At 39.0% G+C, this 15,158-nt stretch overlaps 1 protein-coding gene and 2 pseudogenes across 2 annotated transcripts; all 3 read left to right on the top strand.

The window, feature by feature from the left end:
• Positions 1–1,753: 1,753 nt before the first annotated feature.
• On the top strand, positions 1,754–4,839 carry LOC149104772 (fibroblast growth factor 1-like; annotated as a pseudogene).
• A 638-nt stretch (positions 4,840–5,477) lies between these two features.
• Positions 5,478–7,995, top strand: LOC149104773 (fibroblast growth factor 2-like). Its single transcript, XM_089271012.1, has 3 exons — positions 5,478–6,128; positions 7,411–7,514; positions 7,729–7,995. Exons 1-3 carry the CDS (start codon positions 6,011–6,013, stop codon positions 7,909–7,911), a joined length of 405 nt encoding a protein of 134 aa, XP_089127138.1. The 5' UTR covers positions 5,478–6,010; the 3' UTR covers positions 7,912–7,995.
• A 1,797-nt stretch (positions 7,996–9,792) lies between these two features.
• LOC149104774 (RAD52 motif-containing protein 1-like) lies at positions 9,793–14,872 on the top strand (annotated as a pseudogene). The gene is made up of 6 exons (XR_016201206.1): positions 9,793–9,927; positions 10,032–10,110; positions 11,584–11,726; positions 12,321–12,443; positions 12,876–13,026; positions 14,224–14,872. The product of XR_016201206.1 is annotated as an RAD52 motif-containing protein 1-like (transcript).
• The last annotated feature ends 286 nt before the right edge of the window (positions 14,873–15,158 follow it).

Consider the following 15,158-nt stretch of genomic DNA (forward strand, 5'->3'; position numbering starts at 1 on the left):
CGCTAATCTCCTGGGTTACCTTAACCGGGTTTTGAACGACACTGTTCTGGTAATTAACTCGAAAAAGCTTCCCTTAAAGGATTTCATTCATGGTATTTTGTGTTATTTTGGACGTGCAAAATTACCTTTAAATTGAACGAAACCTGAAAATACTAGTTAACTAAGGTGAAAAAACACATAAGAAATAATAGTAAACCATAACTGAACAAGGATGGTAAGGGATGGACAAGATTGACACGGATTACAAACGACTAACTTGAAAAATTTTAGGTTAAACTTTTCGAGACGCGCAAACTGTGACGTTGCTCCTTTAATCTAGACAATCCATGAACAGAAAACCTCAGCGAAAAACTACAAAACTAAAATCAAAATTCTCGCAAATCCTAACCCGGCCCTGGTAATTAATTCGAAATAGCATAATCCAGACAATCTAGTGTGATTAAACCAAGTCCTTCCGATGATCAAAACGCGACAAGTTCCAGTCTAAACAGGAAACAAACAAACAGAGACAACTGGTTTCAGAACCATCAATTCAGCAGGGTACAGAGGATCAAATTAAATTAAGTGATCCACTCTGCTAAAATAACATAGAGAGACTAAGACGCTTAATGGACCGAATGTTTTCTGCGCATTTTTATTTGATGCTTTGTTCTTTTTCCGCTCCCTGTATTTGTCTCTTCTTGACGGTTTTCAACTTCGACGCTGTGCTCAGCACTTTCCAAATCTCCATTCGCGCAACTTTCCCGTTAGTTGCCATGATCGCTATCGGGGAATGTGCGCATGCGCGTGTGAGGGCATAACGGGGCTCAGCTGATAACTGAGAATTAGTCAAACTTTTTAATTACTGATGGCAAAGATCTGAGATCTGCAGAAATTCGTGATAACTGAGAAGTGTTAACCGATAGCCGAGAAATCGCCGAAAATTTAACTGATAAATATGGGTTATTGACCAAGCGTGAAGTCAAGATGGCTGGACATTCATGTTTATAGACCGACACGGAGTCGAGGTAAACTTGCAACAAACGAACGCACTGTGCCATCTTGACCTAAATAGCCAACTGGTCTGCCTCCTGCCAGTTGGGATTCTTAACTATGTTACCTTTATTTGAAATATTTGTTTCCGTTGTTTTAGTGGCATGCCTGTAAACTAGCTAAGCTTAGTGTTTGTATAGCTAAGTGCATGGCCACTATAAAAAGATTTACATTACACTTTACATGTTTTTTACATGCCTGGTCAATAAGGGATTTATTATATGGATTTCGGGGAAATTTTTCCTGCGGGATAGAGCGAAAATTCCGAGCGGGTCAAATAGTGCCATCTTGCCCGCTAGGATAGCCAATCACATCACAGTATTTGGTTCATCTCGCCCGCTCACGGAGTTAGCCATTTTTAACAGAGATTTCAGAAAGAAAGAGACCCAAAGGCAAAGCTGTGACGAAGTACTATTACCCAGGCACTCCCATCCTGCTAACGTTTGACATAATGCTTTTATGACGTCACACGGCCTCTGGAGAGCGTCAGATTCGCACATTCCTAACTTATCGATCAAACCGCTTGTCAAGTCTGACGTCTCATGCAAATCAGTGTAATGTCATCGATATCAACTCATGTACGATATAGTAAGTATCCTCTTAAAGTCACAGTCATCTGTGAACTATTTTTACACCTAATTGAAATTCCACCGTCCCAATACTCGCACGCATGACTGATCAACTGATGCAACATGCAAATTAACCACCCTTAAATAAAGCATCAAAAGAAAAGCTTTTATCTCAGACACCGCAGGAAAAGCTCTTAATTGTTTTCCAAGGTACTGTAATTTCCACTAAAGGTTACAGCAAACGGTTGTAGACATACTGGTTAAAACAATTTCGTGGGAAGGCGCCTGGGTTTTTATTTTGGTGATTGAAGTAATGCACAGAAAATGAATTGGGCAGCTTTGACGGCTAAGAGGAATCTGTTAGGTTTGCACCAATAAACTTTGCATATTCACCCTTGAAAGTGAAAGGCCCTGCCTGAAACTGTGTACAGATTGCAGCGCCGGCCATGACTTCTCTTCAGCCCACAACAAACGTCTCCCGAAAGACGCAATTGATCTCCCGTCACGGGTTCTTTTTGCGAGTAACAGATGACACAGTTGAGGGGAGTCAACAACGAATCGGTGATGTTTCTAGTAAGTTTAATTCTTCTGTTTACTACACACACATGTATCGTACACACTGTAAAACCAACAGGTCTTAAACAGCGAGTGCAATTGTTCCTACTAAGTTCGCTAATGAAAGATAAACAAATTAAACAAACCAGGATAAACAAATTAGCCCGGCTTCATGGTTTTAAAGTTTTAATTTTGGATCATTTTATGCTTGCCGGTTTGTATTGTTCACAACTTGTGTCGAAGATTCGACGTAAATAACCAGGGGAAAGGAGTTCTCTCTTCATAAAGTCCTTAAGAATTTGTGGAGAATTATGATGACTTGGAAGGTTTGTCTTAATTAGGTGAAAGCGCTTTCAACAGGTATACCAGTTTGTGTAAGGCCACATTACATCTCGGCCGTCTTTTGGACTGAAAAAGATCACACCGCTTCTGAGAGAGTCACGTGACAATCTTGCAAGACAAGTTAAAGTCGCGCTAGGGTTGTTGCAAAAGTGAAAATATTAAGCATCAAATAATTTTTTTTCAAATGTTAAGCATATGTGTTTGTCATTTGGAATATAGTCTGATAGCAATTACGTTATATTGGGAAAATTCGATATCTGGGCGCGGCGAAACAATTTTGCAGACGAGTGGTTTGACGAGAAGTTTTGAATTAATTTATTTATTAAAAAAAAATCAGTGATCGACTGTAATGTTAAGTGACTTCAAAACACTGTTATGTCTGGCTTACTGCTACAAAAGGCCTGCCCTACAGGGCCTTACCCAGAAAGTGAGGTAATGTCTGTGGTCAAATTCTTTTCCTAGGTATTTAGCAATGTTTTACTTTCCCCCTTTAAAAAGAAAAACAACCAAAACGAAAAAAACAAAAACAAAAACAAAAACAAAAAGAAAAGGCTAACGCAAGGGTCTCGGTTTGCCTAGCACTGGCTACGTCCCTGACCTACCTTACGACAAAGACTAGGCCAATTAATAAGAGGCATAAGACCTTGATCTATATCTTGATATCTTGCGAGAGGTGAATTGAGGGGCGTGAATAGTTTTTCGGATCGACGGATTTGGCCGCTTGTGCACTGATCTCCTTACCACATTTGACGTCATCTGTGATCTATTACTGAACAGACGCACGGCAACATATCATGGACTCTATTTGTTTTATATTTTTATATGATAAATAAACATTTTATAAGAAAACACCGCGCATGAGCAGTACCAAAGATTTTCTTGCTAAGATTTGAGCTTGTAGCGCTTGCTGTATGTTTCATGAATGTTCTCATTTTTCAAGGGTGTTTTCAACACGCTAAGCAATTTCTTTGGCAACTTAATTGTATCGCAAAAGAATTTTGAGAAGAGTTTGCTTGTCTGACAACGCTTTGAGTTAAAGATCAAGATAAACTTTTAGATCTCGTTGCATTGGAAAGCTAGCATAGATGTACACACATAAGCTGCCAAACGGGGTCGCGCTGAAGTACACACAAGTTTACCAACTTACATTTATCTTTGACTTCGTTTTGCCAGAGCCGTTGACAGAGAAATGTTCATTCTAAAATTGATTTGCAGCTACCCTTGAAATGATATCTGTTGCGCCAGGGGAAATTGTGTTACGAGAAGTATCTAATAGATATATCGGGATGGACAGTAAAGGAAACCTCTTGACCTACGTAAGTATCAATGATGTCACTGATTAATGCCAATGAGGATTTAGTCATACACGAACGCAACGCGCGCGAATTAATGCACGCGCGCGCGGTCACCCAGCCTCCCTTTCCTCGTTTCTTCCTTCCTTCACTTACGTGCTCGCTCTCTCGCTCGATCGAATCTAGATCATTTAACTTAACCTATGTCCTTAACTTTCAACAGAGCTCCTTGGTGGAAGATTGTTTTTTTAAAGAACATCATAACACGAATGGCTACAGTTCATTTGAGTCCAAGCCTCACGCAGGCTGGTTCCTTGCACTGACAAACGATGGCAGAGCAAAGCCTGGGTCCAAAAGCTGCATCCGGCCAGAGATCCGTGGAATTTTTATCAAGAAGAGTTTAATCTGTTAATGGATTTTCCACTGGATACTAAATTCTTGGTGCATTTGATAATGCTAATAGCGCAATAACTTTATTTTAGTTGGACTAGAGTGTAAGTAAAATAGATGATGTTCATGGGCGGATCCAGAATTTTTCTTAGGAGGGGTGCGTCACTAAGGAATGACGTAACTGACTGGTCAGGTAAACAAATTTTAAAAGCGAATACGAAGGGGTCTTCATCTCAGACGGGGGGGGGGAGGGAAATTGTTCACCCCTTGCACCCTCCCCCTAGATCCACCCTTGATATTTGAAGAAGTTCTAAGGTATTATTATATTATAAGAGGGTTTGATTTAATCTGTAGAACAGCACGTGACAAAATGCAAAAATCCTTTAGCAAGGGAAGATGATAAATCGTGAGAGCGATAGAAGTGGATTAAAGTAAAGACAGTCATGGAAGTACGAATCTGTATTTTTCGAAACAATCTTATTGCGCAATAAATTTCGCATTTCTCCGCATTGTTCTGAGTGAAAGCAAGAGAATATAATGTCTTGGCAAAAACTATATTTTGAAAGCTGAATGGAAATCGAATTCATTCCTTGTGTTAAAGTGAATTTCCACTCTTGCGTAACGTAAACGGGTTGAATATTCGTTTCTAAAATAAAATATACGAATATTATATTAAGGTGTGCCATGTTTATTTTGAGACAAATTTGGCCTCGTTTTTGAAACGAGACTGAAAGTTTTTCCTTTCCAACAATGACTTCCACCTTCCAATTATTGAGAACGGGGTAAAGAATATATTTAGTTATTTGCAACGGTATTTGAAACTTTGCAAACCCTGCCTGATTTTACTTATTTGCTGAAAAGGTTCTTGTATTTTTTTTGTAAAATTCATATTTACAGTAGAGTTTTTACTTTCCTATCATCTCATTTAACATATACTTCCTTTTCCCATTACTCACGCATTTTTCAGTTTCAAAAACGAGGCGTTCATAGCATGTAGAAGAAGCCCAATATGAAATTACAATGACAAGTAGTTTACATGTAATTGTCGTCTTAAAACTTAAAGGAAGGAAACTTCGACTTTTATTCAAAAATAGGGCTGCGTTTGTAAAACGAGACACTAAAAGGAAATACCCACGTCTCAAGGTAGCCACCTCCACCGATAACTTACATATAAGAAAATATTTGATGATACACAAAGGCCATCAGTAAGCGTTAATAATTGGACAATATCCCTAGGTTTTCTATGAGCTCCTTGTCGACGAGGCCCAGCCAGTTGACTTTCGCTCATACTTCATGAGCGGTCAGGAAATTTTTTTTTTCTTAGGTATCGTTTAAGGAAAAATTTCCCTTTCAAAATGTCGTGTGTGCGATCGTGCCCTGTTGTCATATAAAGAGTTGTTGTCGAGGGCTCATAGACTATAGCCATAGTTTTTGCGCCGAGCCTCATTTTGAAACAGAAGCAAAGAGCAGCTCATTTTGAAACAGAGGTAAAAGTCATATCCCGTCTCGGCACCAGGGAATTCTCACTGTCGAGGTCTAAGACGGCGTCTCAAATGCTAAGCACGTCAGTGTAAGTTTGGTACCAACAGGGATGCGAGATTGTTCTTCAATAAGCTACCGCTGGCCAAAAGAGACGATGTAGAAGATAAAATCACGTGCCGTTCCAAACAAAAAGAAAATGCAAAGGGAATTGACAGGGTGAGTGAAACGAAATTCTTTTAAATTGGTAGGCGTCAATCACGAGTAATCGAGGTGTGCAATAAAGTTAGACTAGTACACGCAAAATATCTTCAGTGTATCGCAAATCCACTTACATCAACAACAAACGACATGGTTCATTTCACGCCCAACACGTGGTCACTGAAGCATTTAAAATGCAGTCATGGCTTCTATCTCAGAGTAAACGAGAACAGCGTAGAGGGAAGCCGGGACGAAAATGATATTTACAGTGAGTAGAGAAATTTATTTCGCTAATTATAATGTAACGTATAACTTACAAAATGCCTGCGGGCTACGTTCGCGCCTAAGAATTATAACCCAGCCACAACTTAAGTGAAACGTTTCCTTCGCATTTTTTACCATTTATTTCCAAGAACGATCATTTTCTAATTTCTCTTTACGATGTTGATACATTGTTAAGTAGGCAGGTGAGGAGATCATCAAGCGAGGAAGGGTTGTCGCCTTCATATAGAGCGATATTCTCTAAACTTACATTAAAGGAAATGCGTAATAGTCAGTTAGGAGTATAACTTCTTTAAGTCTACATGGCTTTAAGCAGTTTTCAGTTTCAAGAAATCGAGATTTGCATTCGAAAAGGCCGAGTGTCAATGAAAAAATGTATTTTTGATGTGAACTTCACTGAGTTACAACGTCTTGAAACTAAAAGAAAAGGAATTCTGACTGTTACTGAAAATATAGCATTGTCTACGTGTAGCCAGACACGGAAAAGAAAAACTCAATGACGGTGATGAACTTATTTTTTGACCAATTGATTGTCGGCCAGTTTTCCGCTTTCAATGTTAATTTAGATAATTTGGTGGAACGTCAAAATCGTAATTCGTTTTTGATGATTTTCACTTTTTGTAATTCGCCGTACATTGCGCTGTTCTTTTTAAATGGAATACTTGGAAGGCGATCTTAAATAAATTGGGTAGTCCCGTTATAATATTGGGCTCCCTGTGTGCACTTGTCTACACTGCACTCGTGTCCTTTGGTAGCTTTATTATACAGTTACAATATTAAAGTGTATCGATGCTTCGCACAAAGTCATCAGAAAATGAAAAAACTAGCTAGACAAATATTCTATCACTGAATACGGTGATTAATTTAGGTTTTTCACTTTCCAACGATGGCCAACGATGCCCAACTGTTTTAAGACGTTAACTTAGCTTGAGCCTGCGATCCAATCGAAAACCAGTACTTGTTTTTATAGGCGTCAATTGACCATAACCTGGATGTCAATATCAAAGATGTACGCTGTAAACCAAGGCTGCATGTTTCGGTCAACTTATTAGCAAGAGTATGGCCGCCATGTTGCGTAGTGGTCGTTGTCTTAACTTTGTTGACGCTTAAAAGAAACCTGCAGCACTAGCATTCCATTCAAAACCGAACTAACACTGTACTTAGGCAACAGGTCCCAGTTGTTCCATAATACACAAACAGGAATCAGTGAAACAATGACAGTTGTGGCCCAGCAGCAGCTGCTATTTCTTGTGTTTCTTTGTCAATAGTTTTTCTTGTAATGGAGTTCGTCGAGGCCGGTGTGGCCATGATAAAAGGAAAAGCTGCAGGACAGTACATTGCGATGGGTGCAAACGGAGAGTTATATACCACAGTAAGTAAGAACTGTCTGGTTTTGAATTGAATTGCCTAGAAGACAATATATAGTGCTCGGAATAACCGGGTAGAGACTCAAAAGCAATATCACTGATAAGGGTGGAATTAGAAGGTACTAGTTTTTTTTCTTTATACTCTTTGAGTCTTGATCTTGCTCCACTCAATCCTATTACATTACTTTTTTTGTGGTAACTCTTTTTAAAATTCCACAGACCTCCTCATCTCGGCCAGAATGTGTCTTCAAAGAGATTTGTGGGACCGAGTGCACTTCGTATCAATCCATGCTCAATCCTGACTGGTATCTAGCGCTGACGAAACAAGGCGAGGCGAAGCCTGGGCCCAAAACAAAACGCGGTCAGAGGGCTGTTACTTTCAGGAAAGAATCTTTGCTCTAAGATGATTGGACAGCGACTGATTCACAAAGTTGTCTAACTTGTAAAGAATAAAAGAAATAAACGTAAGCGTGCTAGATCTAATAAGGCGAACATAAGGATTCCCTTTAGCACCCTTCTTCCAATACGCGCTCCCTAGATGAATGCCGTTTTTTTTAAATAAGCACCCCTATTCCAATAAGCCCCCCATGACGAAAGTGACATTCAAGACAGGGTTATAGAATAGGCTGATTAGACCAGTGAATTATGTCTGCGCTCCTGTCTGAACGTAATATAGCCTGCGTGACAGGCGTTCAATGGTGAAGGAGAGGGAGTGGGGTTGGGGGAGTGTTCGAGCAACGATCGCTGAATATCCTGAAAGACAATTCTATTTTGCTCAGCCGAAATGTGGCAGCAGTTGTGATTTACGGTATTCTGTCTTTTCTCTACCTGCTCACGGTTTACGCCGTACTCTCTGTGACAGATGAGAATTTTTTCCTACATTCATTCCCTTGTTTTAAACTTAGATGATAATAATAATAATAATAATAGTAACAACAACAACAACAACAACAACAATAATAATAATAATAATAATAATAATAATAATAATATATCTAAACGCCATCTTGCTGGACAAAACATATTTTCTGTGGACAAGATTTTCAATGAGGCTTTGAAACATTTGGAATAGTCGTTTGAATTTTTCTGGCATATGTTTTCTCCCTTGTCAAATTTTATTTTGCATTAGTCGTCGCGATCCAGTACCCTAATATCCTCTAGCGCGACACAGATCGCGTGGACAACGTGTCAATCCATATATATCTGGTGTTCCAGCGCTGATTGACTGATTTCTGACAACTCGCTCAGCGTCGCATCAGTGGAGTTTCTTGGGCTCTAAGTGATGCGGGCAGGTTCTTCTTCCTTTTTTCATTTCCTATTTTCTTTCCCATGAAGAGCCTCGTAGTCTATGGGTAGCTGTGTAACTCATGTCTGGCTCAGTTATAGCCCTCAGTTATAAATGCTATATAGGGTAATCACTCACTCGTCCTCTTAACCCTTTGTGAGGCATAAGCTCGCAACTTTCCTAAGCTTGTTCCTACGGTCCTCTTTCTTCCTCCCTTGCTTTTCTCGAGGAAGAGAGAGGGCCCTGAAAACGAGGTTGCATTTTTCGATCTTTTGCCGCTTTCCACATTTCTGGTCATGTAAGGCCTGTCTCATCTCAATTTCGAGAGTTCTCCGCCATGATGTTTTTGGTCTCCCTAGGGTTTCACCTGACGTAGGGCCTCATTTTGCGTTTTATACGCTCTTGGGACAATTGAATATGAGCAAGTCTGTATACAGTAGTAAAAGGTACACATAGCCCTCCATTGCAATATCGGGCCCGGCTGCTCAAAGTTTGATCCTGGAGGTATCCTTGAATGACCTTCACTGGTTTTCTTTGGCACTATACATTTCACTTTGACTACTCTAAGCTCCACAAAACAATGACATTGAAAAACATTAAAACCCCGATTAAATTTCAATTCTGAGTCATTTTGCGCTCAAGGTGAGTCCCTAGTAAAAGAACCGGCCATAGATTTCCGATGAAATTTGGTTGTTACAGGACAAGGAGATATCAAAAGCGTTGTAAAAAGAGGGGTCACCGTGCTTGTTTTCATGCCACAATGCTGACAAATACGGTTATTTAGGTGACTTTTGGTAATCTCCGTGCGCAACAAATAAGAGTTTGAGGCGCTAATGACGCGAAAATCGTGCACAGTAGGGATGCGCAATGCAATACTGAGAAATCACCTTAAAAATTATTTTCCTTCAAGCCCAAGGTATATAGAAAACCACTATATGATTGATACACCACGAGGCAATTTCTTTACTAAAATACCGCTGAGTGATCGGACGATACGCGGGAGCGCGCGGGAAGCCAAAACAAACATGGCGGACTCATCAGTAGAACTTATCGAGTTTTTTCGTCCTCATAAGAATGAAGTTAATCTCTATGTCACCAACATTTCAAGACGGCTGGAGAAAGAAGTGGTACAAGTAAGGATTTCTTTGTGTATAATAAGATGCTTCGCCATATAATATAGACAATAATGGTGTACAACTTGACTAAATAATAAGAATTGTCGTTTTCAATGATTCAGGTGAAACTGCTTGAAATATTCTCCCAGTTTGGATTGGTGTATGAAGTACAAGTGATCGATTCATCAGATAGTTCAGAAGGTAACTTATTTTTCTTGTTCTAATTTTCTGATCGTAGGAACTCTTTTTAACGTCAGAACTGTGAACACTGAAGACTTGGATAATTTAACAAATTGACGTCAGTTTTTTATGTGTCTGTCCTCTCTTTGATGATAAATTTCGTCATAACATTGTGAAAGTTTACTGCGGAGCCACACGCCGAGGCGAGTGGTTCCACAGCCACTTTGACAATGTTATGATGCAATTTATCAGCAATAAGAGGACAGACACATAAAAAACTGACCGTCTGTACTCCCATTGATGATAAAAATGAGCCAATCAGCGTGCGAGAAATTAGACAGTTATTGTGAAAAAAGGTTGACCAATTGGAAGCAATTCTATGGGCCATTCCATTTTTATCTGCAGTTCCCCTCTATTGATGACCTAGGAAATCAGAGAGGGAGGGGGGAGTCTTCAAAGGCCATTTCTGAGATGGCAACAGTGTTGGGATCTTTGGTCTTTAATAAATTCTGAAGGGGGGAGTGTGTCTGAACTTTGGTCTTCCCTTCTTGGGGAGTAAAAAGTTTACTTTTCTGAGGGGGTAAAATTCAAAAGTCCTCAATAGGGATAGGGGGTGGAGGGGTGGAGGTGTGGACATTAAATGGAGTGGCCCTATACAGTAAACTTATTAATTTTTTTTAGGTGATTAAATGATTTCGACTACAATTTGCTCAGGATAAGCACTTGAAGTTTAAAGGAGGCATTTCAGAGCCATTTTAAATGTCAGAAAATTTTGAGGTTTTCACTCTAACAGCAACTGCTAAATAATGGAAATGATAAACCCATTAAAGAATAATAAGTATTGCTAGAGCCAGAAGCCTATCACCTAGTCTAGGTGATATGCTTCTGCTAGAACCCACTACCAGTCTGTCTGTTTAAGTGTTTTGCCTTAGCCGAACGAGCTACAACCATGGTCTAAACTAGTTGTGACAAAAAATATATTGAAAAAATATTGTCATTTTTCCATTTGCACTGAGTAGATTCCAAAATGTCGTTAAATAAATGGAGCCTTTACCCCTCCCCTCCTGTAATGTTTGTAATCATGTTTTTTTTTTTTTGGTGAGGATGGGAATAACACAAGAACTTTATCCTTTGGTTTTGAGACCAATAAAATAACATTGAATGGAGGTAGTGGGGGACTACAGTGTGGTTTGATTACATTATGGTATCACATGCAATTAGAACATTGATGATACTATCTCGACAGTTTTTTGCAGGGTTGTAGGTGTAGCTAAGTGCATTGACCACTATAAACATAATTTCAATGTGTGAATTTGTTTTAAACTGTCGTAACAAGCCAACTTGGGATGATTCATTTTTAATCTGATTACTTCACCACCATGCATGAGAAGGAATCTTATCAAGGCTGCATGTAATAAACTAAAGTCAAAAAGTTGATTATTACTTAACTGAGTGATTATCTAATAACATGAAAATTATCATTTTTGCCACCAGCTCCTGAGGAGTCCACTGTGAATTGTTCTGAGTTGAACTACAGTTCTCTATATGCCTTTGTCAAGTTTTATTCAGCAAGGGCAGCAAAAAAGGCAAAAGAAAGAATAAATGGAAAGAGACTTTTAGGAGGCCAATTTTTAAAGGTCAGTTTTAGTTTTCCCTTGTGGCAGAGTTCTCATGGCAATAATGTTCTTCACCAACTGTTGCATAATTTTGAGGCCAGGCCCAGGTTGTTTGAAAGGTGGATAGTGGTATCCATGAGGTAAATTGATATGCAGTGGATAAGTGTTAACAAAACCAACCACGATATCCACCGGATAGTGATTCATCTGGTGGATAGCGTTATCAACATTTCGAACAACCTGGGCCAGAGGGCTTGTGTGCTGGACTTCAGATCAAGTTATTTCCATTTGAGCCCTAGCCAGGGACATTGTGTTGTATCCTTGAGCAAGACACTTAACTCTCACAGTGATTCCCTCTACATAGATTAGATCTACTTGTACAAATAGGTACAGGTGATTTTAATGCCATAAGGGGTGGGGGTGAGTAAACCCTCTGATTGACATACTGTCCCATCAGGGAGGTGTCAAAATACTCCTGAGCACTTAATGCTACAGAAACCAGGATGTGCTCTGCTGGTAATTGGGCCTCTAGGTCCGATGCAGAGTTTTTTACCTGTGTTCGGTGTTATCTGAGTTAGCTTTAAGAATTTATTAGTTGGCATTGTTTAAATACAGGTCCAGTTTGCTCAACGGAAAAAGTTCACAGAAGTTGTTCTACACCCTTTGTACATGGCAAAGTGTACAGTGCTTGCTAATCATTACTTTGGATTTAATGGATGGTCAACAAAAATTGTTCAGGTAATGAAATCTTCCTGTCTTCATTTTGTTATGGTAACTCAGAAGTGCTGATTATTTATTTATTTTTTTTTCTTTGAGCTTTAAAATTAATAACATCATTAAATCTTTTGTTTAGGGTAGATTACCTACATAATAACTTTGCTAATTACTGGCTACTAAGGTCAATTATCTGAATTTGTAAAATAAAGTCATTTTTAATGTTAAAATTCTGATGTATGATTTCTGAATTTGTGTGAATTTGGGTTTTCTGAGAGAACCTCAGTCAAGTCTAAACACTCCCATTTGGGTAATATGGGTCACCACAATGTGTTATCAGTGCAGGCACTTACTGTAACTCTTCACGTGAGGAGCCACTCCCCTTCATGTAACAGAAACATGCAAAAGAAATATTATTGTTCATCTGACAGGTTTTTACTGTTGTACTTTTTTCAGCTAGAGAGGCTGGAGAATAAAATTGATAACAGTGATAGTCAGGAAAAGAACAATTCTTTGTATAGATGTGTGGTTAGACTGGAGATTAAAGATTGTGAATTCTTTTGTGACGGCAGTGGGCATGGTGGAGATCAAGACACGATACAGCAAGGTTAGTACAGATTGATGGGCTAAAGTGTCATCACTGATATTTTTAATTCAAACAGTGGCTTGAGGACATTCACCTGAATTGTTTCTGCGCATCCTTACTGCGCAGGAAAATTCACACTCCACATCATGCATCAAGTGTGCGCTAAGTAATAAAATGAACAATAATATGGCAGATGGCCATTGCTATGGACTTAATGATCTTGGATGTTCAGTGACCCCTATTTTTCCTTTGATAGATCATGTCCTCTACCGATTTTCTATGTTAAGCAAAAAAATGAAGAAAATCTTTCTATTAAAAGTTTGGATTTTTTGCAAACTGCATCATCAAATTCTGTTCTTTTTAGCTCTTTGTTTACCTGTGCAGCGGTTTCAAATGCCCCTTGAAGGGTTAAGTTTTGTGAAAAGGTTGGCAACATTTGGAATTATTTATGCAACAGACCCACTTTTACAAAATATGTCCGAGATCGTTTGCCTCCGTTGACTCACCTTCGATATTTTTAAAGTTCTATAAACCCCCTGTGGTCGATACTGAATTGTGTGCGCCAATTTTTCAAAATCACGGTAGTTTTCCACAGGCTTCATCTCTGAAATGAAGTTGCTGATCCCTGATTTTTTTGGCATTTCTGACACAGGTAACTCATTATCTGACTGCAGTAAAAATTTCAAAAAAATCTATTGACTGGAAAATGTTCGCACGAACGTCCTTAAGCAATGGTATCATAATCTGTCAATAGAGCAATTGTGAGAGTCTTCCGTGTGGGAGGTGCGGTGGCCTCATGGTTAGTGCGCTTGTCTCCAGATTGAGCAGTCCAGGTTTGAGCCCTGGCTGGGGACATTGTGTTGTGTTCTTGGGCAAGACAGTTTACTCTCACAGTGCCTCTCTCCACCCAGGTGTAAAAATGGGTACCGGCAAACTTAATGCTGGGGGTAACCCTGCAATGGACTAGCACCCCATCCAGGGGGGAGTAGAAATACTCCTAGTTGCTTCATGCCACAGAAACAGGGATAAAGCTCCGGCCTGGTGGGCCACTTGGCTTGTATGCAGACTTACCTTACCTTACTTACCTTCCGTGTGGAAAGAAATTCATGTCCGATAGCCCAGGGCCAGTAGGTTTCTTTTGGAAACTTTTTGAGGAAATTAAGATTATATATCTGACTTTTCAACTTTCAAATTCCTGGTAAATTTTATGGTTCACAGAAAAAGACCCCACCAAAAGACTTGAATTGCTTGGATATGCCAAGAAACTGGCCCACAGACATGCATATGAAAATGCATTTAGAAGAGTGATTATTATATCTTTGGACAATGGCAAAGTTGGAGTACAGATAAACCAACAAGACATGCCTGCAGTTTTGATGAACCTGCAGAGGATGGAACAGTTCATGTAGACCATATTGAAGAAATGCCTGTCAGTGATTCAGATGAGAAACACAATACACCATTAGGACTTCAGAATACAAGTAACTCTTCACTTGTAATGGTGTTGAAAGCTAAAATTGCACTTAATGAACCTGGAGAGGAAGGAACAGTTCATGTAAACCATATTGAAGAAATGCCTTTCAGTGATTCAGATCTCCTATTTTTTCTTCCAATTTGAACTGGAAACCATCCTTACACAAATTGAGCAAGAAAGTTTCAAGAGGTATCGGAGTATTATCTAAAATTAGACATTATGTAAACAGGAATAAAATATTACATTAATATTTTATTATATTATTCACTTATTTACCCCTTCCTCACCTATGATTTATCAATTTGGGGCAATACTTACAATTCTACTCTTAAACCTTAAGTAATTGTTCAAAAGAGGGCTATACATATTATAACTTTCTTGAAACCAGATGAACACTCTGAGCCTCTTTTTAAGGAATTAGAGATTGTTAAATTAACTGATCTTGTTGTCCTTCACAATGCACTTTTCATGCATCACTATGACTATAATCTTCTTCCATCTTCTTTTGAAAATTGTTTTTTTTTTAGACCATATTGGGTCAAAATTTTACATTTAGGTTGTCTTTTTTAAGACTGATAGAATACAGACTGATAGAGTACAGTGAACATGCATTTTTTCTTTAAATTTTCGTGGCTACTGTTCCCAGGCAACAGTAGCCATAATGTTATTCAATGTTTTA

The sequence above is a fragment of the Orbicella faveolata genome, unplaced genomic scaffold, assembly GCF_042242905.1.
Source record: "Orbicella faveolata isolate gen_17 unplaced genomic scaffold, um_ofav_v1 contig_34, whole genome shotgun sequence".
Classification (NCBI taxonomy): Eukaryota; Metazoa; Cnidaria; class Anthozoa; order Scleractinia; family Merulinidae; genus Orbicella; species Orbicella faveolata.